The sequence below is a fragment of the Typopeltis vanoorti genome, chromosome 1, assembly GCF_054136105.1.
Source record: "Typopeltis vanoorti isolate ZY-2024b chromosome 1, IOZ_Tvanoo_1.0, whole genome shotgun sequence".
In the NCBI taxonomy this organism is placed as follows: domain Eukaryota; kingdom Metazoa; phylum Arthropoda; class Arachnida; order Uropygi; family Thelyphonidae; genus Typopeltis; species Typopeltis vanoorti.
Window position 1 is genome coordinate 40,719,308 of NC_143549.1, and position 26,702 is coordinate 40,746,009.

The 26,702-nt window shown below is 35.5% G+C and overlaps 1 protein-coding gene across 1 annotated transcript; it reads left to right on the forward strand.

The window, feature by feature from the left end:
* The first annotated feature begins 20 nt into the window (after positions 1 to 20).
* On the forward strand, positions 21 to 26,462 carry LOC150109911 (immunomodulatory peroxidase-like). Its single transcript, XM_090398007.1, has 12 exons — positions 21 to 38; positions 129 to 339; positions 1,818 to 1,950; positions 12,143 to 12,366; positions 14,895 to 15,068; positions 22,111 to 22,215; positions 22,451 to 22,606; positions 24,094 to 24,229; positions 24,319 to 24,864; positions 24,967 to 25,136; positions 25,412 to 25,514; positions 26,372 to 26,462. The coding sequence occupies exons 1-12, from the start codon at positions 21 to 23 to the stop codon at positions 26,460 to 26,462; spliced, it is 2,067 nt and encodes a 688-aa protein (XP_090254133.1).
* Positions 26,463 to 26,702: the final 240 nt, after the last annotated feature.

Sequence of the window (26,702 nt, forward strand, 5' to 3'; positions counted from 1 at the left end):
CTCACATTCTACTGACAACCATGCGTGGCTCTCTATGGGTAAGCTTCCTTTTATTTGGTTCGTTAGTGATTCGCTTTCTTCCGAACTAGAAAAAATTAAATGAAATAATCTTTAATGTTGATTTTCAGGTTATCTGGCTCCTTTTCTTTATTTTGCTTGCCAGTCCAGCTGACTGCAACATTTTCAGAATATTCAATTTGTTTCCATTAGCCAGAGAACTGAAAGAACTGTCCTCATCTTTGATTCAGATTTCTACGAACCTCGTTGAACAAGCATTTAAAATTGCTCGTATTAGAACAAGCAAAAGAAGTCAACTGGAGCGCCAGCTAGTGAGTGAAGGTATGAACTAATGTAACTGCTCAGATGTGATTTAAAAGTAGCGTAATATTTGTAATTCAATGAAATATACTTTTTATTTAATTGCTCGTTAGGCATTGTACCTCTTTCTCATGTTATGGTCTTTCCATTTAGCAGATAGAGTCTTTCTCTCTCTCAGAAAACATGTTTTCAAAATTTCTGAAAAATTTCTAAAAATTTTTGTAAAGTTTTCTGCAGATTCACACTAAATTAAATAGAATTAAACCTCCCTTCTTTCCATTCTGAAACAGCAATTCATTTGCAGTGAATGTTAAATAAAACAGCTGATGTTCACGCTGATAAGGTTACGATTTTGTTCGTTAACATCAGTTCTCCTGAATACAACATAGAGACAAAAAAAGTAACAGGCAGCCTAGTTATTGGATTCAGTGATATATAGCGTGTAAAAACTATACTATATTTAAGTTTCTCCTTGCAAAATTCCTGGTGATCTAGCCAATTAATGTATTATGTTTCCAACAGGTTTTCAGGTGGGGTAGCCACAAAGAAAAAAAAAAAAAAAGGAGGGAGGGAGTAGAGCAACCGAAGTCTTTAACCGGAAATAACAATTATTTTATAAATTTTAAATATTAAAACTTCTCTTATAAAAAAATCTCTAGCAATTTGCTGAAAAAATATATATCTAAAACTTATATTATACTATAAAAAAAATAATAATAACTTTTTTTAGCTAGATGGGTAAAGCAAAAATGCTTTTCATATTCTCCGTTATCTGTAAAGAAAATGTATGGATAGGATAATATAGGGCTATAAGCTCTGATCATAGCAGTAGGAGGGTAACAGCAATAGCCGAGCCTCAGTTAGATCTTCATTGGCTACAGCATTGCAATCCGTTACCCTCCCTGGGTACCCATTTTAGTCGCCCGTACGACAAGCATGGGCTACAGTGGGGCTATTCTTATCCAGGCCACCACACGGGGATACATTATACTGTATTTCTAACTATTATGAATATATTATATCTTTATTAATTAAAATTATTAGTCCTTAAATCCTTAAAAGGACTGGCTAGATGGGCGAAGCAAGAATGCTTTTCATATTCACCATTATCTGTATAGGACAGTGTAAGGATAGGGTGCTATTGAGCTATATAAAGCTCTGATCATGGCAGTAGGATAACAGCAATAACCGAGCCTCAGTTAGAACTTCATTGGCTACAGCATTGCCATCCATTAGCTTCCCTCGATACCCATTTTAGTCGCCTCGTACGACATGCATGAGCTGCATTGGGGCTATTCTTATCCCCTCCACCACACGGGAATACCAAAAAAAAAAAAAAAAATTGGTGTTAGTATAATGTATTAACAAAAATTAACAAATACAAAGAATAAATATTTACAGTATTGCGAATGCATTAAAAATATTATTTTCTAACTTTTTTCGAGAGTTTTCTCTTTCTTTTTTTTTTTAATATATGTAATGTATTCCTAACTATTTAGGAAGGATTCTGAATTGCGCCAAGATTAGTGCTGAAGGTAGACACCAACTGTTTCTAACTGCTCTCCCTAAAGCCTTAGAATTGGAAAGAATTCAAGTAATATTTGAAGAAGCTTCGAGAACAATTTTGGAAAAGTAAGTTTTTCATTTTTCAGTTATTATCGATCATCAAAATTGTTTCCTAAATGAAAATATATCGAATACATAAAGTAAGTAGAGTTATGTATAGTTGATTCACACACCTGACTAAAAGAAAATTTTGGCAATATAAATGAGTGGTGGCGCCAAAAGCTACATCTACGAAGTATTGTTTGATAGTTTAAGGTAGATGTGAATTAATTTGTACTACTTTTTCTTTTACTACTTTACTATTTGTACTACTCTTTTTTTTAATAGGTTTTTCATTCTTTTTATAAAAAATAGTACAAGCTTTATGTTATATAAATTATTAAAAAAAATGTTTTTTTTTTCTAAAATCATCTAATACACCTTTTAATTTTTAATATCATTGAATTATAATTAATTTATACCAACGAAATTCTGTATATATATATATATATATATATGTATTTATAGCCAGCAATTGACTCATAAATTTTTAAATCTTTTTCAATCACTGTTTTAGAGAGGAGTATGAAAAGCATTTTGCTTCACCCTTTATGGCAGAAATGTTAATTGTGTATATTTATTCAAAAATGGTAGTTAGATTTCGCTAAATTGTTTGTAGCCTTTAATGGCTAAGCGTGAGCTTTTGAAAACTTTTGGGACAGCAGAAGAAAGGCTGCATACTCAATCTAAATAGCTGTCCTCCAAGCAGTAAAGAATTTTGGAGTGATGGTAAAGCAAAATTTGAGTTTAGAAGTCAACATAACAACTATTTTCCGAAGGAAAGTGATCAACAGATAACAGGATAGCGATTATGATCATATCTAGACCATTGTTGTCAGATCTGGTCAAGTTTTTTTCAAACATACAGCTTACCAAAACATGGAATAACTGCAAGAAAATGATCACACCAAAAACTGACTTTGAGAGAGCCATAAAAAAAAAATTAAAAAAGAAGAAGAAGCAGCTTGCATCCTGCCAAAACTGTAGATATGTATTCTGGGCCCTAGCCAAAGCCGTAACTTCTACCAACACTACTCCCACAACCATTACACTCAGACGGTACTGATGCATCATCATTCAAAGAATGTTTTTTTTCCCTTCCAACTCTTGTATAGCTAATCATTGTAAATGTCTCCTAATCATCCCGAACTAACACTCAATGCCTTGTTTGACCTTTCACTAGAAAGGAATCAGAAAAATTTTGCTCAAATTGGATACCAAAAAAGTTTCCTGGTCCTGATGGCATCCCTCCAATTATTGTAAATGTCTGTTCCCCGGAGTTGACTCCTACTCTATGCCTCCTATTTACACTTTCTTATTTCACAAGCATCTATCCTGGAGTCTTAAAATTAGCTCATATACAGCCCATTCATAAGAAGGGTGACAAATCTTTAAACGACCGTTCCATATCTTTTTCCTCAGTTTCTTTCTAAAGAAATGGAAAGAACCGTCAATACCCAACTCCTTCGCGACGTTAAAGGCTTATCTAATATGTGACCGGCAATATGGATTCGTCACTGCCGATCGGGGATCTGCTATGTCATCCATCTCTGGACAAACACCATGGAAAGGTTTGGCGAATCTCAAGTGGTTACCTTTGATATCTTAAACTCTTTTGACCCAGTTTGGCACAAAGGTCTATTAAGCAAACTGTCATTGTTTGGTCTTCCCCCCATCCCCAACTTCTGTAACTGGATGGCCAGTTTTTGACAGTATATGAAATACTGAAAGGGATCAAATAGATGGGTGCTAAAAAAGGTCACTTTAAGATATTGACAGAAGATGAAATGCTTTGGTAAATTGAAAGGATGGAAGGAACACATCTCTAAATAGTAAGAGACTGTAAAGTCCTAGAAAAAGAAAAAGAAGTAGACCTTCAATGAGATGGATGGATGGTGTTTCTGTGGAAACTGATCTTTAGAGAGTTGAAGCCTCTAGAAAAGCATACGACAGAATCACCTTGGTGAGGATCAATGTGGCATTACCAAGAAAAGGAGTGACCATACGGCATCTGATAATGTCCGAAGAGTAGATGGATGAATGGGAACAACAAATGTTAGGCAAATGCGAGAATATATAGCGGAACCAGCTGTTGCCATGGGAACATTACGTCATAAGTGTTATTATCGCTATCGAAATAGTTATTTTTATTTAGAGATATAGAAACACATCATACATAGGTCTCTCCATTGATTTCACTCTCAGGGTAGCACTAATAGCAAAAATAAGAAATGTGAACAATATGGCAGAAGTTTATAGCGCGATAGGTTGAACAGCCAGAGAGAAAATAAATAGAAATTTAACAAATCGGAACAGTGATTTTAATTAAAATTACTCATTTAAGTGCGCCATCTCTCGAGTATTAAACGAACTTTTCTATTACAATAATGGCCTCGAGTTTAAAATTAACATTTATATAACAGCAAGCTATCTCGTTGAATAACTGTCACAACTTTTGATCATTTTCTTCTTCTTACACAAACAGAAGTTTAAAAGCGCACCATAGAGTGGCATGTCTAAATGATTGGTTCCCAGCCGTACTGATTAAGAGAGGGGGGGGGGAATATAAAGAAAAATCAAGTTATAAACAATACTAATGAAATTAAATGATAGAAGGGTGTTAATAAGTGTTCTTTATTCAAGTTTAGACATTCATATGCACACATGCATAAGAAATGAATAAATAATTGTTTGTGTCATTTGCTTAATTTGCAATTATTCAGCCAAAGGTGTCCCCACTCGATACTAGAAATGTAATTAAAACGGATTTTTTTACCACAAACAGGTATCCAGATACTTTTGTCAACATGTGTGTGTGTGTGTGTGTGTGTGTGTGTGTGTGTGTGTGTGTGTGTGTGTGTGTGTGTGTGTGTGTGTGTGTGTGTGTGTGTGTGTTACTAGAACCTTAATATAATTAGATCATGACACTCTGCGACATGTACGTGCAGTTCGCGAGTGTAATCATTCAATATACCAGCTTCTGTTCTTGTTACTTAATTTAAAAGACTTACAGAATATGCCCTTGATACTAGGGAGAAAACTGTATACTGATAAAAATATATACGTAAATAAAATCCATGTTGTCTGTTAATTTTCGTCATCTTGCGTTCCAATACGTCAAGTTTTATATAACAAAAAAAAAAAAAAAAAAAATGAAACAATACAATTAATCCGATATCTTTATTAATGCCAAGAAATAATTATAAACTGAACAACGAACACAAATTTAGCATGCTTAATATTAACATGACGAGCAATCACTCAAACAAATCCTGGATTATCAAAAAGTTGCTAGTTTTTGCTGTTCCACTTTTTCTTCTCAAGACTACTTATAATAAACTTCAATGAAATCTGAAACAAACAAACAAACATGAAATACATATCCATAATACCTTCTTTGAAAATCACAGCTCTTTTATTTACTAATGTACATTTAAAGCAGGGGACAGGATGAGGGAAATATACCTAGAAGGGGGAGGGAGGCACTTCCAGTTTATCACACTTGAAATTGAAATTTTAAAATTCTGTGCGCGCAAGCGCGCACGCACACACACACACACACACACACACACACACACACACACACACACACACCAAAAAAAAAAAATATTTAGTGATAGTTTACCTTCGATTCCAAAGAGGGAGTTATAGCACGGAATAGGACAATAGGGTTTTCCTTCATACTGTAAAGAAAACATAAGTAAAATAAAATAAATAAAATCAGGCATGTTATTTCATAATGGTACAAGTGTGTGTGCGTGTGTTGTATATATTTCAAAAACATATTCTTACCCCACAAGCCTTGCACGGATTCAAGACTTTGTTGCACTTCACACAACGCAGACAACCCCGATGCCATTCCTTGCCACTAAACAAGATTTTCTCAGCTGTGAATGAAATAAAACCGAATTTTAATATACAGGTATCACCTTAAAGTAATCATTGCTTAATTAACATTTCAATTTGAACAGGAATTTTAATTTTAAGTAGTTATCGGAAGGGACAGAGCATCAATGACTAGGATTTATATGAAATATCTCTTGGAAGAAGTAAACGGATCATAATTCTGATTAAATGAACTTACCAAAATAAACTACCTTTTCGCAACCTGGACAGAGAGACATTTTCGCTGTTTCCATTATTTGAGTTTTTTAATGAGAAGTAGTAATTCTGCTGTTCAACAACCCTTAAACGGTAATCTTTTGTGTTGGAATGAATAGTTTTGCTATTGTTAGGCAGAACAATTCATAGCAACAATATACGCTACAATAATTATCACAAATATATGCACTTTATGGAAAATAAACACTGTGGTGTTCCAACAATGACCTTCAAATGCGTGCTCTATTTAGCGAGCAACTTCTTTTACAGTTGCATTGTTGAAGGGGAAAATATAATAATCCCTTATCACGTATGAGTGTAATTATGAATCAATTATGAATATAAGAATTATGTACACACATATGAATATTTACTTTATATAAAGTAACAATGGCCCTAACATCGAACCCTGGAGTGTTCCTCTCCCAACATGTCTCGTAAGATTAACAAATTGGTTGATAGACCGACGACAGGATGTATGATTTCGAGAATCTTCTGAGACATGTTGGGAGAGGAACTACGTCCTTATGAATTGGAAATCAATCATAAGGTACTTTTCATTTTACTCATTCATTGAAGATGATCAAAATTGAAGTGACTAACCCTGGAATACCCTTGTCAAAAAATTCACGAGGCCCCTAAAATGTCTACATTTTGAAAAGTTGGCATTTCTCTTGTGCAGCTCAGTAGAAGTGGCGTTTGCATATCATAGCGCTTGACTACACGAAGAAAGACTTGGGTTCAAATCTAGTCGCCAACTACAGGAACATTTTATAAGCCTTTTTTTCGACTGATTCCCGAGTAAGTCGATCTCTGGCACGCCAAGGAGGTTTTTTCTCTCGGAAACTCGGGTTTTTCGTCCCGTAAACTCAAGAAAATCGGCCGTCGAACCCGTACTATTTTCAAACATTAAAAATATTGTGTTAGGGTTAGGGATCACGAGTTTGCGTACCAATTAATTAGTGATAGCCTTGTGTTAGCTATCTCTGATTGGCTGCCAGCGAGATTGAACTGCCCACTCAGTCTTCAAAAAAGTTAGATAGGGATAAAACGGCCTCGCGTACTCCCTATACAGGACACAAAGGCGTTAACTGGTTTTTTTTTTCATTTCTATTATAGCCTGGTATACTTGTGGGGCAGTGTTGAATTTGTCCTTACCTTCTTTTAAAAAAAATAGCAGAAACTGTTCCAATTCATAATAAAAATGTGTGATATGTCTATATTGTTCTTATTAGATCTCTTTTCATTTTTCCACATAGCTCGGGGCCCCTTGCGGCTGCTATGTCCGACACACGCTTGATCTGCCTATGCAAAGCACATATCACCACAATCTGCAGAAATCTAACCTCTTCTACCTTAAATTCCGATCTTCAAAACAGTCATCATGGAGGTATGGATAACACTATCAACTTCAAAGCCAATAAAACACACGTCTGATTTATTTCTCACAAAATGAGCCCTTGTTCTTCCATTCATCCTTATCATTGATGAGATTAACCTTCTTGGAATAACTCTAACCTTAAATCTTTCTTTCTCTCTCTCTCTCTCTCTCTCTCTCTCTCTCTCTCTCTCTCTCTCTCTTGGCACAAACATATCACAAATATTTCGTCCTCCTATCCAAAATATTAGGCTTCTCTTTCGCTGGAGACGTTACTTCAATAACAAATCACACATTTGTCCGTCTATGGAATAATGCTGTCACATCTCAGGTGCCCTTAAGAGCCCCTTAAAGGACTGGATTCTGGATACAGAAAACAGCAGTTAGATTGATCGATGACCCCTCTCTCATTAATACTCGTGCACCTACTCACTTTCACACAGGTGTTCGGTTTCAGCAGCCTGCATCTTCAATATATACTTTTTATGGCCGCTATGCATTAAAACTGGCATTAATAATCCCCTCCCCTCAGTACACACACACACGCACACATCCTCTGTCAAATCCGGCTAAAATGCAGCAGCCAATCAACATACTCTTACAGTTTAACTCCAAACCCACAGGACAATTTTTCCTCCTCTTCGTTCCTCCCTTCCACTGCTGCCCTCTGGAACAGTCTTCTGCCACATGTATTTACTATAGAACAGTCCACAGCTCTTTAAGTCAAACATGATTAAGTTCCTTCTTGCATATTCCCAATACTAACGTACTGTAGGTTAATCAACCTTTCGTAGATGAGTTCTCCATAAATAAAAACAAAACATAAAAAATATGTCAAAATTATTATTAAATAGAAGATGATTTTGGATATAAGTCAATTACATGAACTATTTCTAATACAAACAACTAATTTATAACAATGTACTGTATACTATCATATCGTTTGCATTATTGTGATTTATTTATTTAAGTAGAATTATTAATAAATTGATGATGAGGTGGAATATAAGCTATCAGTTAAAGGTAATAATTTTATGACACCAGTGAACGGCTGAATCAAGTAAGAAATTATTGAAAAGTTCATTATATTGTTAATACTTCATGTAACATTATTCACAAAATAAATTAATAAATATATATTTTTTTATGAATATGTATGTATTTACCATAGAACACAGCTCTTTAAGGATTAGCTCCACAGCTCTTTAGGGTGCTTAAGGTTCAAAGCTGTATAACTGAGAGGAGACATCCACATAGCCTTTAAAGGAATGCGGAGAACAGACTAGGGCTTCTGACCTAATGTCCAATCCTCACTTTCTCGTGGTGCCCTGTTGGGTATCTACCTGGATATCGAACGAACGAGGATGGACTAAATTGTATTCCTATTGGTTAAACCAAAGTACAAAATGATGCTACAACATGACAAAATTTCATGCCGGCTGGGGCGTAGCCCGGTTAAACAAGGCCCCCGTTGTTTTCGCCAGGGAACCAGGGAGAACAGCGAAAAGTCAGCTACTGGAACAAATCTAAAAATACACCCCCAATTCAACATCACCAAGTTAAAGATCGGTACTATCAACATAAGAAGCCTGAATGGCAAAGAAATGGAGCTAGCTGAGGAAATAGATAAGTACCAGATCTACATAATAGGGGTGACTGAAACAAAAAAGAGAAAAACTGGTGAAATCTTTCTGAGCAATAAATACAAAATGTTATATGCAGGCAATGACAATCAAGGAAACGAAGGAGTAGCCATAGTATTCAACACAAAATACGAGGCTAATCTTCTTGAATGGCAAACAGTGTCAAGTAGAGTGATTTGGGCAAATATCAGAATGGGAACTGGACAATGAGACTTATTTGTGCCTATGGTCCCACAGAAGGCTCTACTAAGGGAGAAATGGAGGAAAGTTTTGAGTCTCTAGAGAAGCTACTAACACAATGAAAAAGGAAAAGTTGGCCCTTGTTGGGGATCTAAATAGCAGAGTAGCAAGTGATTGTCAGACATACAAAAATGTTTGGGGAAAAATTTGGAGAAAACAGCAAAGCTAATAATAATGGCAAATACCTGTTGGATTTCTGCTCAGGACATGGACTGGTTATTACTAACACCATGTTCCAATATAAAAATGTGCACAATTTCACATGGAGAGAAGAGGCTAGGAATAAGAAGTCTCATTGACTACATTATTGTTGATAGTGATGTTTTCTCTCTGGTGCAGAACACCAGAGTGTACAGAGGATTTGAAATTGGAAGTGATCACCATTTAGTCTTGAGCAGGATAAAATTGAATTTCATATTGAAAATAATAACATATAAGAACGTTTTAAAGCAAATAGAAGTTGAGCAGCTCTCAGATGTGAACTGTACACTAAAATACACAAAGATTATTGAAGAAAAATTGAAACAGTTTGAGAACAAGAACCAAACCTTGGAGATTCAGTGGCAAGCTTTGAAGAAAACCCTGATTGATTCAGCTCGAGAGGCATGTGGTGAAGTTGTCTGCAAGGATAGAAAAATCAGAACTCCATGGTGGACGCAGGAAGTTAAAGAGGCAGTGAAGGAAAAGAAGAAAGCATATCAAAAGTTCCTGGCATATAAGTCAGCTTGTGCTCTTAGAGAATACAGAGACAAATGTAAGAAAGCTAAAGAGTGTGTAAAACTAGCTAAACAAAAGTCATGAGAGCACTTTGGCAAGAACATAGAAAATAAATATCAAGAAGGTGGCAAAATATTCTGGAGGTTGTTGAAGAAGCTTAGGAATGGAGGAAACAGTGCTGTAAAAGGAGTTAGAGATGACAAAGGTGACATGAAAACGAGAGAAAAAGATATCCTTGAAGTATGGAGAAATTACTTTGAAAATTTGCTAAATGAAACAAGCAGTGATGACAGCACAGTGGTAAAAAACACTGACCAGGCATGCAGTCAGGAATACATATCCATACCTGAAGTAGAAAAAGCCATCAAAGGCTTGAAATGTGGAAAGGCAATAGGAGTAGATGATATTCGACCAGAAATGCTGAAGTATGGTGGTATAAGAGTCTTACAGTGGCTGCACTGCATAGATCAGAATGCCTCGACAGAGGGACGAATTCCCGATGATTGGAATAGAGCTCTCATAGTGTACATATATAAAAAGGGAAATAAAACTGAATGTGTGAATTACAGAGGTATTTCCTACTGAGTGTTCCTTGCAAGATCTATGCAAGTATACTTGAGAAACGGTTGAGAAGAATTGTGGAAGAAAAGCTTGGTGAAGAACAAGCTGGATTCAGGCCAAATTGAGGCTGTTAGGATCAGATATTCACTTTACGACAAATAGTCGAGAAAGTATGGGAATATAACAAAGATCTGTATTTAAGTTTTGTACATCTGGAAAAGGTATATGACAAGGTGCCAAGAGAGAAGCTGTTCAATACGCTGCAGTTCTATGGTGTCAATGGGGCATTATATCAAGCAATACTTAGTCTTTATTTGGGTTGTAAGTCAGCAGTTAGAATTGAAGGAAGTACACAAAGATGGCTTAATGTTAAATCTGGTGTGAGACAAGGATGTACATTATCCCCTCTGTTATTCATTATCTATATGGATCACATTATGAAGGAAAGTGGTATTAAACATGACATCAAAATTGGAGATGTTAATGTCAGCTCTTTGCTGTATGCGGATGATGTTATACTTCTAAATAAATCCGCTACAAGTCTGAAAGATTCTCTGACTAAATTTAATAACTGTTGTAATAGATATGGTATGAAGGTCAGCAATAAAAAGACAAAGACAATGAAAATAGGCAGAACATTTGAAAATGTCAAATGTGTTGTGAATGGAGAACCTGTGGAACAAGTAAAACATTTCAGCTATTTAGGTATGATTTTTAGTGAAGATGGTAAATTAAATATGGAAATAGACATCCGAATCAACAAAGCTGGTATGATGGGAAGTCAATTGAATAAATGCATATGAAATAAGAGAGAAATTAGTCAGAACACTAAATTAGCTGTATACAAGATAGTTTTCAAACCAGTTTTAACTTATGGATCTGAGAGCTGGGTCTGAAGTAAAACACTTGACCAAAGACTAGAGACTGCAGATATGAGAGTCCTGAGAAAGATTAGAGGCGTAAACAGATGGCATCAATGGCAATATGGTATTAAAAACGAGGATATTAGGAAAGAACTTGACATTGTCAGCATCCAGGAATGCGTTAACAGAGCTAATCTCAGGTGGTATGGTCACTTAAACAGAATGGGCGAGGAAAGATTAGCACAACAAGTGTTCTCTGCCAGGTTCGCAGGAAAACGACCCAGAGGAAGACCAAGGTGGATTGATACGGCACAAAGTGTCTTAGACAATAGAAATATAAGATCTGATAATGTTGGAGTCTTGACAAGTAACAGACTGATTTGGAGGAAAATTGTAGATAGGGATCAGTAATGATGCAAAGTTTTCATGTAGTACTATCATATCCTGTACACCCCTTGAGGGTACATGGCAGGAATTTGATGATGATGATGATGATGATATATATATATATATATATATATTTTTTTTTTTTTTTTTTTTTGAAAATAAGTCTTATCATTAGATATGACGTTATATAATAGTTAATTAAGAAAAATACCTACTTTTCTTTCTTGTTTGAAAAAGAACGCGAGAGAGACAGACAGACAGAGATCTCTAAATTGTAATTTTTTATGTTGTATTTATCTAAACTCTGTTTATGTATTATGCACATGCAGAGCTGGACTCTCTACGGATCAGGTAAGATTCGGGCTAGCCAATCAGCAGCTGAGAGGACACTTACCCCGTCAGAAATCCCAAGCATGTGCTGCTGAGTTTATTTCTTTGTGCCAGAAGAGCAAATACAGAACACAAGATGGTAGTTGTAACAACCCACAGAATCCATCCTGGGGTCGTTCGTTTACGTGTTTCCAAAGGCTGCTATCACCAGAATACAGTGATGGTGAGTTACTACTGACTACTAAATCTCAAAAAAAAAAAAAAAAAAAAAAAAATTTAATTATAAAATATCATTTAAATAATTTATTTTAATCATAACCATCAAGCATTTTTTCTATTTTGGGGGGAAATGGGGAATAACACCATAAGTTTAAATATATATAAATTAATATATATATTTATTTACTTTTTAGTTACATTTACTCGGTGATTAGTTATGTTCAGCATTTTTTGACTGACTGCCTGAAACCGAGAAAATAGATAACAAGTTAATTTAATGAAGCACACAAACATGTTTCGTCAAAACGACTTCTTCAGGTGTGTGGTAACACTAAAAGCAAATAAAAAAAAAACATGAAAAAAACACTGTGCCATTTTAATAACAGACTTGTAAACTAAAGTTAAGTTTTAATTGTCGTTATAATTCTGAAGTTCTATTGTTGTGCAAATGCGAGCGTATGAGATCACACGTACGCCATTACCTAATAGCAGAACTATGCGACTCAGGAAGACTGTAACTATGAGACAAGTGTAGGGCAATTCCTCTGGACTACTATGCGCTGTTCTACTTCATCGTGACAAACATAAACATTCCAATCTACTCCGTGTTGGCGGCCTTCATCGTTTGTGTTCACTGAGAATAAGATGTGACTTGAGAGTGCGCTTGCTCTGATTCTGTTGTATGAAATGTCTCTCTGATGTTCCTCTAGCCATAGGAGGATTGACTTCTCAGTCTGGCCATAGTATGGCCTCCCACAATCACATATTACCTTATATACACCGGGGAACTGAAGATGGTTATGAGCCTGTTTTGGGTGGCTTAGAACTGACCTTAGTTTCGGAAGAGTTGAAAATTTTATATTAAATTTTTTCAAAATTCTTCCTGGTTCCGGGAGAGCGAGCTGATGTAGGGTAAAGAAATATAACCCTTGGGGTTGTTAGGGATCTTTGTGTTGTTTCGAGGGCGCTGGTATAGTTGCCTCTTAATGATTTTTTTCGAAGAGTATCCATTATTTAAGAAAGTTCTTTCTAGATATTTTAGTTCTTCTTCATCGAATAATAGTGAGGAGGACGGTGAGCCAATGTAGAAATGATACCTAACTTTTGTACGGAATAGTGATGTGAGGATGCACGTAGGTATCTATCCGTGTGTATTGATTTCCCTGAAGATTGAGATCCTTAAAGAAATCAGACATCTTAATAAGCTTCATGTCTAGAAATGAAAGGGAACCATTTTCTTCAATCTCGACGGAAATTTTATGTCTTGGTGGAAGTTATTTAAATGATTCATTGTGAAGATTCTCTACACCATGCTCCTAAATAAGGAATATATCGTCCACATAGCGGAGCCATGTTCTAGGTTTTAATGTTGCTTTAGAGATGGCTTTTTCCTCGAAATCCTCGAAGAAAATGTTGGCCAGTATTGGAGACGGGGGCTACCCATAGCTAGTCCTTTGTTCTGTTTATAAAGTTTCTCTTCGAACTTAAAATATCCCGAACTAATGCAGTGTTAGAGGAGAGCAAACTCTTTTTAGAGATCTTGTTTTTTAAAATGCTGAGAACATCCTGTGTTGAAACATTTGTAAAAAGTGCCACAACATCAAATATCGGCATTCTTCAGCTTTATATCTTTGATTTTAGAAGCGAAGTGCGTTGAATTTTTAATGTAAAAGGAAGATTTTCCTACTAGACCTTTTAAGGAAAATTGTAGGTATTTTGATAATTTATATGTCGGTGAATCAATACTATCAACAGAAAGATACATAATCAACAAACAATCTCCTTAAGACGACAATGTAACTTCCAAGAAACAGACGTCTTTCTCCATGGTCCTTACAGCCACTTATTCTAAGATTATACCGCCTTAGAAACTTGGTTATTTTACTCCTAATCCCAAGTAAGCAAACAGTTAAGTTTGCGCCTGAACGTAATTCAAGTCTAAAGGTGGTGCAACACCAGGGAAACTCATTGTAAAGGTGGGTAAAGCTCTGATCACTATTCCTAGTATTTTCCATAATGTAAAGCACATCTCACTAAGAGATGTATGATGTTATACATTATGGATGGGGGTCACTACCCAGACCGGTTTCAACTATTTTTGAGGTCTCCACTGTGAGTAGCTAGACCCTAAATACCAAGGTTTTAGTAATACAGAGCCTTATCAACGTTACCTATACAAGTTTCTATGCATGGGTGGGGTCACTACCCAGACCGGTTTCACTGAGGAGACCTCAAAAGGTTGAAACCGGTCTGGGTAGTGACCCCACCCATAATGTATTGCAGTATACATCTCTTAGTGAGATGTGTTTTATATATATATATATACTTTATGTTTATATTTACTTTATATAAATGATTTTTTAATTTAATTATATGATTCAATTATTTATTCGGTGAATTCTAACAAATACATTTTTTCTTTCTAAATAAGTATATCTTATTGTTTCTTGAAAGTAGAAATTTTAATCCTATTTCATATTTATAACTTTTTATTATTTTTAATACAAAAAATATTTTTATTCTTTCTGTTAGGATTTTCTTCTCCTCGTTCATCTAGTACTGAAAATCCATTACCTTTTCTACGTAGAATCTCTACAACAGTACATCATCAAAACGATAGACCATCAAAGCTGATTAGCCATATGTTCATGCAGTGGGGCCAGTTTCTTGCTCACGATATTACATTTACTCCGCTCAGCAGAACAAGTAAGTATTTTTAACTGCTTAATTATCAACATTGAAGCTGATAATTAATATTATTAGATGTATATTTTTTTATCCTAATATCGTCATTTTCATATATACAGTACTCTAATTTAAAAATTGTGACTTGTGGTGCCATCTGGTGTTTCTGGTGGGTGTTCTGACAAAATACGCAATAGTGATGATTAGCTATTACAATTTTATTAAATTCTAAATTGCAGGGTTTTTCCTTATATTTTATCACAAATATAAGGATATAAGGATATAAGGTATCTTTGAACATTTCATGTCACAGAGAAGTTAATACATTCTAGATTTTTTTATTTTTTTTTTCAAACTAGACAAAACGCAATTCCTTAATACATTTTTTAAGAAAAATTAAAACTATTCTTTACTGTGAACAGTATCCAATTCTTTTAATTTTAAAATATGACAGTGTGGATTATTACTATTTATTAAAGCTACAAAAGATAGGTAATTTATTTTAAAAAATTTAACGTAAAACTTCTGAAATTTTTAATTTGTCTTAATTTTCTTTATATATATAATTAATAATTTAATTGAGCTTTTTTTTTGCCTAATTTTAGTGGATAATCAAATGATACAGTGCTGCCCTATACGAACTAAAACCCATCCTCAGTGCTTCCCTGTTAGTGTGGATAAAACAGACAGCTTTTACTCCCAGTTTCAGCAAACCTGCTTGAACTTTGTTCGCTCTTCCATGTGTCCTCGTTGTACCCTTGGTGAGCGTTGAACTTAAAATTGTTTTAATTATAATTCTCTAAAGTTGCAGATTGATTTTAGCTTTACCAAACAGAAGTGTTCGAACACCTCGCACTTATATATATATATATATATATATATTAAAGATACCAAGCAATTTTAAATAAAACTTGGTTTTAATCCTATTTCCCAAGTAAGCAAACAGACAAGTAAGTCAAGTTTGCTCCTCCAAGTAGTGCAAGTCAGGGCGACTCCACACGTAGTGCAAGTCCAGGCAACTCGTGGTAAAGGTAGAATAAGCTTTGATCACTATTCTTGGTATTTACCCTTAATGCAAAGCACATCCCCTAGCAGAGATGTATGATGCTATACATTAAAGAAAAGGGCCACTACCCAGACCGGTTTCGGCCTTTGTATAAGTGAAGCGGGCTCTAAAACTAAGACGATCCCGAAAGATCGCCCAACTCAGCGTTGTTCTACTCACTAACAGGCTCACCCCATCACTGAGAATGGCCCCCACTCAGAGACAGGCAAAAACCTATCCCCAAGCAGAGCCTCTCAAATCAGAGCCAGAGCCGCACTGGTTTCGACTTTTGAATAGGTGAAGCGGGCTCTAAAAATAAGACGATCCCGAAAGATCGCCCAACTCAGCGTTGTTCCACTCAGTGACAGGCTCACCCCGTCACCGAGAAGAACTTCTCAACAAGGGCTCTACCAAGTGTCAGGCTCACCCCAACACCAAGCAGAGCCATAATCTCAACAGTGGCCCCACTGAGAGACAGGCAAAAACCTACCCCCAAGCAGAGCCTCTGATAACCAAGCCCGCACCGGTTTCGACCTTATGAATAAGTAAAGCCATCTCTAAAAATTCGGACGATCCCTAGGCAACTCAGTTGTGGGCGAAAGACCGTTCATCTCAGCGTTGGCTCCACTCAGTGATGGCCTTCCACCCACCACCACCACCACCGAGCAGAACCGCTCAAATTCCGAAGAAAAGCATTTACCGACAAAGCCCTCATCCGACCGTGCCGGAAAACACCTTCACCTGAGACTCAAATTGCTCCCTTAAGGCAAAAACCTTAAGAGAGCGAATTCATAATAGCCCCCCACCGGTTTCGACCTTTATAGAGGTGTATTTAAGTAAACACCTCTCTAAAAATTAGGACGATCCCTAGACCACTCCATAGTGGCCGAAAGACCGTCCAACTCAGCGTTGTTTCACTCAGTGACAGACTCACTCCGTCACCGAAAAGAACTCAGCGTTGGCTCTACCCATTGGCAGGCTCACCCCACCACCAGCCAGAGCCATAATCTCAGCGGTGGCCCTACTCAGAGACAGGCAAAAACCTATCTCCAAGCCGGCCCCCACCAGTTCCGACCCCTATCGAGGTCTCATCACTAGGAGCCAGGCTTCAGAAATGCCAAAGTTTGTTAACTGTTAACTTCTGTGGCTTGATGGATGTCAATCCCGTGGATTCTGATCCCGTCATCGGTATGAAAAAGACTTATTTTAAAGGTTAGCGAGCACTCGGCTCACCCTGATTAGGGCAATGCGGAAGGGCCTGAGCCGAAAGGTAGTGCAGCTTTCGGGCGCTTAGAAAACTCTTGAATGAGTTGCTCGGAATGAGAAGCTGCTTGGGTGAAAAAGTAGCGGTAGTGTTACGAAGCAATGTGGAAATATCTGGGATATCAGCATCGAGATGCAGGAGAGCATGTCATTGGGTGATCATGGAGAAGATGACTTGAGCATTCCTGAGGAATTTCTTAGTGTCGGCTTGGCTGGGGTTCATCTTGCTAAAGGCTATTAGCATCTCCCCTAGTGAGGCAGCAAGAATCTGTGCAGAATTTTCATTGTAATCTGTCGAGGCTACGGGTAAAATCCGCGGAGAGACCGCAGAAGCGTATGTTTTATCGGCGGGAACACTCCGCACTGTGACTTCCGGCGAAGGTTTGGTGTCTTGAATCTCAGTGGGCGGAGCCAACGCCGCTCTAGTCTTCCGTTGGTTAGATGGGTGAAATGAGCAGCCTTTAAAATTTGCTGGATGGGGGCCGGCACAATTCGCACATTTAGCAGGTGTAGACGATGGTTTTGTGCAAGTGTGCGAGGGATGGTTGTCACCACACTTTACACACTTGTAATCTGCTTTACATAACTTTTGTGCATGCCCAAATTTTTGGCAGCGGTGGCATTGACCGGCGGATGCCTTTCTTCTGAGTGGTTCGGTCTTGATGACTAAGTTGCAGACTATAGTAAGGTCGTAAATTGCTCTGTGGTCTTTACTGATCTCCACTAAGACCAGAGGCATGGGGCGCTTGTCTGCGCGGTACATGCGCGAGATCTGTATTGGTTCAAGACCTTGTGATCTGAGGTCAGTAGCTATTTCATCAGTTGTTATGGTTTCTGCCAGACCTCTGATGACTACCTTGAGGTTTTTTTCGCTTTTTAGTTGGTAGGTGTGATATGGGACTTTCTGTTCATCCATAAGTCTGGTAGTCCGTTTCTCCTTCGGGCTGTATGCGGACTCCATCGTCGGTGTTTTCAGCTGATGAGAACTTGATGTTATTGTTCTTCATCGTCTCTGCAAGTGACGACCAGTTTTCTTTAGCTCTCAAGATTACTGGCGGAATCCTCTCTTTGCGCTGTGTCAATGTCCCTGTTCTTTCATCAGCTAGCGCTGATGTATCCATTGGAGCTGTAGTTTCCGACGTCTGAGGTATTATTTCAGGATCTGTTGCAGGGGATTTTTTCTTTCTCTTCTTCCGTTTAACTTCCTGAAAGCTACTGGAGTTTGAAGGAGAGATGTCTTCAGTAGTTATTGCTGGCTCGCAGGCGTTGTCATGTGAAGGGTGAGGAAGTTTAGAGGGATGGGTATCCTCGGTCTCCGCTTCAAGGATCTGGTGTGCTCCGATTTTATCTGGCCATTTTTTGTGTAGCAAGTTGCCTAAATCCCTGAATAGCGTCAAAAGTTCCTGAAAATTGAGATCGTCGAAGGACTTATCCATGGCTAGGCTTATGAAAACGAAATAGAACTAAAAGTCTTACCTGCTCTGTTTATCGAGCACGAACCTACGGTACAGTAGTAAACTCCGATTGAACTGCTGGATATGAAATAACTCTGAATTAAGCATTAAAAACAAAACTTAACTTCACTGCTGTAAAACTACAAGGAGCTCTGATAAACACGTCAAGTTTAAGTAATACAAAGAGCTTATAAATTTTACCAAACAAGTTGCGACAAGGTGCTTTGACCTTATTAAATGAAAATCTCAGGATGAGAGATAGATGTCGAAAATTTTTTAACTTGGGTATGTTATATATTAAAGATACCAAGCAATTTTAAATAAAACTTGGTTTTAATCCTATTTCCCAAGTAAGCAAACAGACAAGTAAGTCAAGTTTGTAACTTACCTGTCTGTCGTCGGAGTCTGTGCGGAGTCGTCCAGACTTGCACAAAATGTGCAAGTCTGGACGACTCCGCACGTTTTAGTAAAATATTTATAAGCTCTGTATTACTTAAACCTTGGCATTTTTCATTGGAAATAGGATTAAAACCAAGTTTTATTTAAAATTGTTAGTTACATTGACAATTTTTAAACATTTCATTTAGGTTCATAGTGTAATATATTACCCTACACTTTTAATATATGCAATGCGATATGATCTTAAAATGGAGTTGAAAATAAGCTAGATTTGTGCATCATGTGGAAATTAGATTACTACTCTCTCTAGCTTGGTATCTTTCACACACACACACACACACACACACACACACACACACACACACACACACACACACACACACACACACACACACATATACAGTATATATATATATATACTGTATATATATATATATATATATATATATATATATATATATATATATATATATATAGAGAGAGAGAGAGAGAGAGAGAGAGAGAGAGAGAGAGTAGTAATCCAATTTCCACATGTTGCACAAATCTAGCTTATTTTCAACTCCATTTTAAGATCATATCGCATTGCATATATTAAAAGTGTAGGGTAATATATTACACTATGAACCTAAATGAAATGTTTAAAAATTGTCAATATAACTAATAAATATTAAGATAAGAATATAAATTCTTATGAAAAATGTTATTATCTTTTAGAAATAATTATCTGAAAAAAAATTAAATCTAGTACTTTTAGTTTGTTATCTGATATATATGTTACACTAGTTATAATAAAGTATAAATTGCAACAAATAAAATTATTATTCGTTGTAATACATTTGTTGGTATTATGAACCTCCTTCATAATACCAACTTCAGGATTTTCATAATACAAACAAATGAACTTGTTTTTTCGTAATTTCTTATAGTTTGTGCTTTAAACTGAAGATGTTAAACTTTACCCTTGAAGATGTTAGTCTGATGACTAACGAATCTTGTCGGGTTTGTTTTTTAGTACTAGTTTAGTTTTAAAAAAAATCTTTTTTAATAAAAATATGTTCACGAAACTGGAATAATTCGATTGAAATCATTAGTCTTATTCACTTATCCCAGTTCATAATAATAATAATAATAATAATAATAATAATAATAATAATAATAATAATAATAATAATAATAATAATAATAATAATAATAATAATAATAAACTACTTTGGAATATCAGACATACGAAATAAACAAAATACAGGGTAATTCTAAATTATTTATTCTTTATTTAATTAACCGTGAATTGCTTATACTAGAAATAAATAAAGTGGACCACCGTTCGTCAATGGTGTTTTTCAGTCTTGATGCAGATTAACAAGAAAACTGCACAGGATTTTAAACTGTTTGGTTCTAGTAGTAACCGAAATTGAAACACAGATTTAATATTTTGCTAATTATTACTGAATAATTACAGCAATATGAAGATTACATTATCTCATAAATTTAATTACTAATCAGTGAGAGAATAAAAAAAAAAGGTGCTTTCTTTTTACAATATATTTTTCAAAATCCTAAATCGAATTTGTACTGAATATTTATAAGAAAGTGGCTACGCATCTCATGATAACTATTGATTACAGTGTGTTTTTAGGCATTTTTCAATAATTTCCATCGCTGTTGCTCTATGGGATAGGGAAGCATATTTTTTCCGAAAGAAATCTGAGAATTTAAATATTATAATTCAAATATAATTCAGATATAATTCAAATATAATAAATAAAAAGTACACACAAAGGAAAAATACTATTCAAAATTAGACACGAGATGGCGGCAGTTGCCTGCCACATTCCACATCTCCATTCACCTCTACGTAAAGGAAGGAAGTACGGTTGCCTACCATTTACTTTAAAAAAAAAAAGTTAGGACTGAAAAGGCGTTAGAGAATTTATTTTACTGTTTTTTTAATGTTACTCCCACTAATAAGTGCAAGGTGTCGCATTTTGGAGTGCAGAAATATAAGACTGTGTACTATGTCGATGGTGGTGTACTGCAGGAAGTGGATGAGATTAGAGATTTGGGAGTGATGATTGACAGCAGACTGAAGTTTAGAGGGAATATTGTTAGGGTTGCAAAGGCTGCACATCGTAATACTGTTATGATAAGCAGTAACATGTAGGAATAAAGAGGTGGTTGTGCCACTGTATAAAGCACAACTCAGGCCACAATTTGAATGTCGTGCTCAGATTTGGTCACGCAGTTTTCATTGAGGTGCGGAAACATTGTAGAGTATCCAGAGATGAGTGACAATATCAGGACTCTGGAATGTTGGCTTGAAGAAATGTGGATTGCAGAGTTTGGTGGATAGGAGATAAAACAGTGATATGATAGAGACGTTTTAGTTAGTAAGGGAATTTTATCAGATTGATTCAGAGGGAATTATAAAAAGAGTAAAAGGTGGGAGGGGAAGAACCACAAGTCATTCCTGGAAGTTGTGTAAAAGTGTGGTAAGGAGCAGATTTTTTACACGGAGAATTGTCAGAGACTGGAACTTATTACCGAAATATGTTGTCTATGCAGGGAGTGTTAAGGATTTTAAGATCCAGTATGATAAATACGTTATCAGCTGAATGAACCTCCTCACGATGAGTTTGCCAACTCCATGGAGTCTGTAGTGAAATCATAACCCAGAAAATCCTGCTTTAGAGACCGAACACAGATCGTTTTCAAACTACTTCAAGACTCCAATAATTAGAATGTGATACATCAGGAGATGAAAATTATCTGACTCCTAAAGATATTCACAAACATCACTGTCAATTAATCAATAAAATAAAAAAATAAAAAAATCATAATTCTTGTGCTTTATTATGATTATCATTACAACTATAAAAATACAACTATAAAAATTTGTTTTCAGGTGCTCGGGAACAGACCAATCAGGTGACGGCTTTTATCGACGCCTCGCAAGTGTATGGTAATTCAAATGAAGATGCAATATCTTTACGTACTAGTAACGGAAATGGTAAATATATTTTTAATATAATAGCATTTCTAGTGTATGATGCGGAATGGTTACCGACAAGACTAGCTGGTAAATTGAAAATGATTGTATTCTCATGTATAACAAATTACTTTGTTTTTTAAGTAAATTAAGGGCAATTTATTGAAATCGAGTTGTGTGCATTTGTGTGAAAATAAACAGTCTACGAGTTGAAATTAAAATGGCATGCTTTCATTAAAGTGAAATTCAAAATTAGGTTCGAATTCAGAAGCATTTTTCTCCCTTTCAACTGGTTTAGGAACCATGAAGACTTCATTCCATGTAGGCGTTGGGCATCTTCTACCTCCTAGTCCGAAGCCAGACTCAGATGAATGCAGCCTTCCAGACAAGAACTTGAAATGTTTCTATGCAGGTTAGTCTACGAAAGTCACGCTTGCCAGTTATATAACTTTCGAAATTTAGCGGTGCATTTCCAAATTGTAATTCAGAGAACTGAAACTTTGAAATGACGCTAAAGTGTGCATGAACGATGCCGCCATTGCTCGGCGATTCTTTTTTTTTTTTTTTTTTTTTTTCACCTGATATCCTTGAAGAGATTGTCTTAAGTTACGCATTTATTTATTGTTTAATTAAAATTATCTATAAATAACAATTTATTGTTAAAATTATTATCTTAATGAATGGCATTGGTTGTTTCAATTTTTAACCGATATTCTAATTCTCTCTGTAATTAAAGGCGTCTTCTTACCTTCAACAGATTCTTAGCTGCTCTTCAATTAGCATTGACTGCTTTTGTTGCTCATTTTGGAATTTCTTTCTTTCTTTCTGTTTTTTTTTTTTTTTTTTTTTATTCACGAAATTGCCTAACCGCGAGCTTCCTAAATATCATCTTAAATTTACAGCGATATTACAGCTATGCTGAAATTATGAAAACTTTGCTCGAAATTTTGGAATTGAGATTATATAAAAAAAAAAAAAAATGTAGTGTGTTTCAAGAAATAAGGTAATTGAACTTTGCATATGAAAATGCATCAGTTAAGAGGACCTTTGTGTTGTCTTTTTCCGTATAGACCACAAGACAGTATCAGTCTGACTGGAAACGTCTTCATATGGAGAAGTGAGCATTATGATTTAACTACCATCGGTAATATTGCTGACGACAGGAAATGGGATGAGTGAGACGATTTCATATGAACGTAGAAGGATTTCTTCCCCCCCCCCTTCCCGGAAACTAGTTAAACCAGCAAGAATACACCCAACGCAACAACAGATATAATGCACTTTGATGCTTCGACCTCAATTCCAAAGAACGACAACAATAATCGTCTTTTAATTAATTTGTAACATAAAATTAGATATAATTAAAATGATTAGAAGCTACTTCACAGCCTGCTAGACGAGTTTTTCATAAGGTTGATAGTTTTCAAAAGATGCTTTGCTGAATGCGAAATTCTTTGAGTTTTTTTTTTTGTTGTTGTTGGTCTCAGGTTATTCTTTACTGATACATGCCACACACCTGATTACTAAACTTGGGCAAGCAATAGATATGTTTGCTCGAATGTTCTTGATTTCTGCTAAATCGACCTACAGTTTTAACACCTGCATCTCTTGTTCCTTTTCTTTCACGATAATTTAGTCCATGCCACACTCCCACATTCTTTTGTTGAGCATTTCCACCTCTTTAAAAAGTACCAGATGTTGCAATGGCAATCTCATACCATGGCAGTGACAGTCATTCCGACATTACAGAATTCATGGATCATCTACATCTGGAGTTCACCCTATTCTGGAAATAACTTAAACACCAAATAAAATCATCTTTATGATCTTAACACAAGTTCTATTTCACAAAATTGAAATTTTAAAGTCAATAATATTGCTTTTCCTCATTCTTTATAGGTGATATTCGGGTTAACCAACATCCCACCCTCACCAGCATGCACACAGTGTTTGTAAGACAACACAATCGTTTGGCAGATAATCTTAAAGCAATTAATCCATTCTGGAGTGATGAACGTATCTTCCAAGAAGCAAGGTAAGATACGCATTAAACACAAAGTAACGAAACATTCTTCCGCACTCAAACAATAATATTGACTTTCTTCAACCAATTTATCATTCCAGGAGGATCGTAGGTGCCCAATTGCAAATGATCACTTACAACGAATTTCTACCTTTAACCCTTGGGAACAAGACCATGATATCACACAACCTTTTAGTTCTCTCATCAGGAACCACGAAGTACAATGTGTCCATCCAGCCCTCTATACTCAATGAATTTTCCACTGCTGCATTCCGATTTGGTCATTCTAATATCAACAGTCCACAGAGACCCACAGAATCCAGAGAACCTCTTCGAGATGTGTTTTTCCATCCGTTTCAGCTATACAACCATAGTGTCGAACCCCATCTAAGGCATTTCCTTTTAAGTCCATCTCAGAGCATGGATAGATATATGATTAATGACGTCACAAACCATTTGTATCAAGTGAGAGGAAGTGAATACGGACTGGACCTGGCGTCTTTTGACATTCAACGTGGAAGAGATCACGGACTTCCAGGATATACTAAATATGTCAAGCTTTGTAATGGTCACCAAATTGAAACTTTTCAAGATTTAGATAAAATGATGTCTCTAGAAAACAGAAGGCTTTTAGAGAGTCTTTACAGGTATCTGTATATATATATATATATATATATGAATAATTTTCTCGATCTCAAGTTTGTTTGTTTTTTTTTTTGTTTTTTTTCAGTATAGTTTTATGGTTTCAGATCTGTTCATGACATTGACCTGTTCTCGGGTGGATTATCGGAAATACCTCGAAGAGGAGGGGTGGTTGGGCCGACTTTTGCGTGCATCATTGCTATCCAGTTCTACCAGCTAAAGTTTGGAGACCGCTACTACTTCGAACATAGTGGACAAAGGGGTTCGTTCTCAACCGGTATGAATATTACATTTATCTCATCATCTTATTAGTTGTTTATTTAAAAATAAATATATATAGTACTCATCATCTTACGTAATCATTTTTGTCTGAGTTATACATGAAATGTATCTGTCTGCGCATGCGCCATCTGTCTTCATAACTAATGACTAAAGATGAGTTTAATTCACATATAAGAATGTATTGCCTTCAATTGAGTGTTTATTAGTTAATAATTATTTATTGAACTTATTATTCTAGCATTAAGATTTTTATCTCGTTTTTGTTTTCAGCTCAGTTACATGAAATTAGAAAAACAAAATTATCAAAAATACTTTGTGAAAACAGCCACCTTCGAGTGATCGCTCGAGAAAGTATGAGAACTTCTTGCAAAAGGTAAAAATAATCAATTATCATCATAAGACAACGTTATTTATTTATGCTCTCGGCTTTGTTAAAAATTAAGTAGTTGTCTAAAAGACTATTTCAACAGAAGTTTATAAACGTCGTGGAGGAGGAGGATATATTAATATAACGAACATGCAGTATGACAATTAAACATTTAAAACAATAAAACTTGATTTCTAGAATCTGTTGTTTCATTACTTGAAACAGAATGAAATATAAATTGCTAGATTGTAACAATAAACAATAATATTTTGTTGCCATGGGAAAGCAACTGATCCAAATACATTACAGGCTTATCACTTTTCAAGATATACCGTAATGCGATCAAAAAAGACTATTAGTGTGATTTTTGTGAGAATAACTAACTACTGATAATTAAATGTTGAATAATAATAGATCCTTCGTAGCTCAGTCGGTAGAGAAGAACTATTACACTGTTGATTAATGCAAGAGAGAGAGAGAAAACTGCGGAAGTCTGGAAATAGCATGAGATCCTAAACATTTAAATAGTAGTTAAATGTTAACTTGTTTTTTAAAAGTTAACTTGTCTGAGTACATCCTAGCCTTCATCAGTCAAACACGTGCACGTGAATGTGTAAACACGCAGAACGTTCTGAACAATTAGAAATATCTTTTAAATAACTTCAGTCTCTTCTATAACTACATATAACTATATGTATATAACTATAACTTATATAACTATAACTTCAGTCTCTTCTATAACTACATATATATATATATATATATATATATATATATATATATATATATATATATATATATATATATATATATATATATATACAATTTCATGCAAGTCTTTTTTTTTTTTTTTTTTTTTACAGAAATCCTTTGGTGCGTTGTAAAGATCTGCCAGATTTAGACTTAAACGCATGGAAAGAAGAAGAAAGGAGATTTGTTCGAAATATGAAGTGAATTCTTGTAACTGCCCACAATTCACTTACTGTTTATATTTATTAGTGTAGCTTTGAGAATTGGAAATAAAAATCATCTTGATTTCAAATTGCAGCGCGTGATGATACTTGAAAACATATTTCAAAATTCGAATGTTGAATTTTAATGGTTTCTCTCAATTTTATAGAAATCGGTTGTCTTTTCCACTTTTTTCTAACAGCCCTCTGAACAAGATCAAGGAACAAGTATGGAGTATGTGAA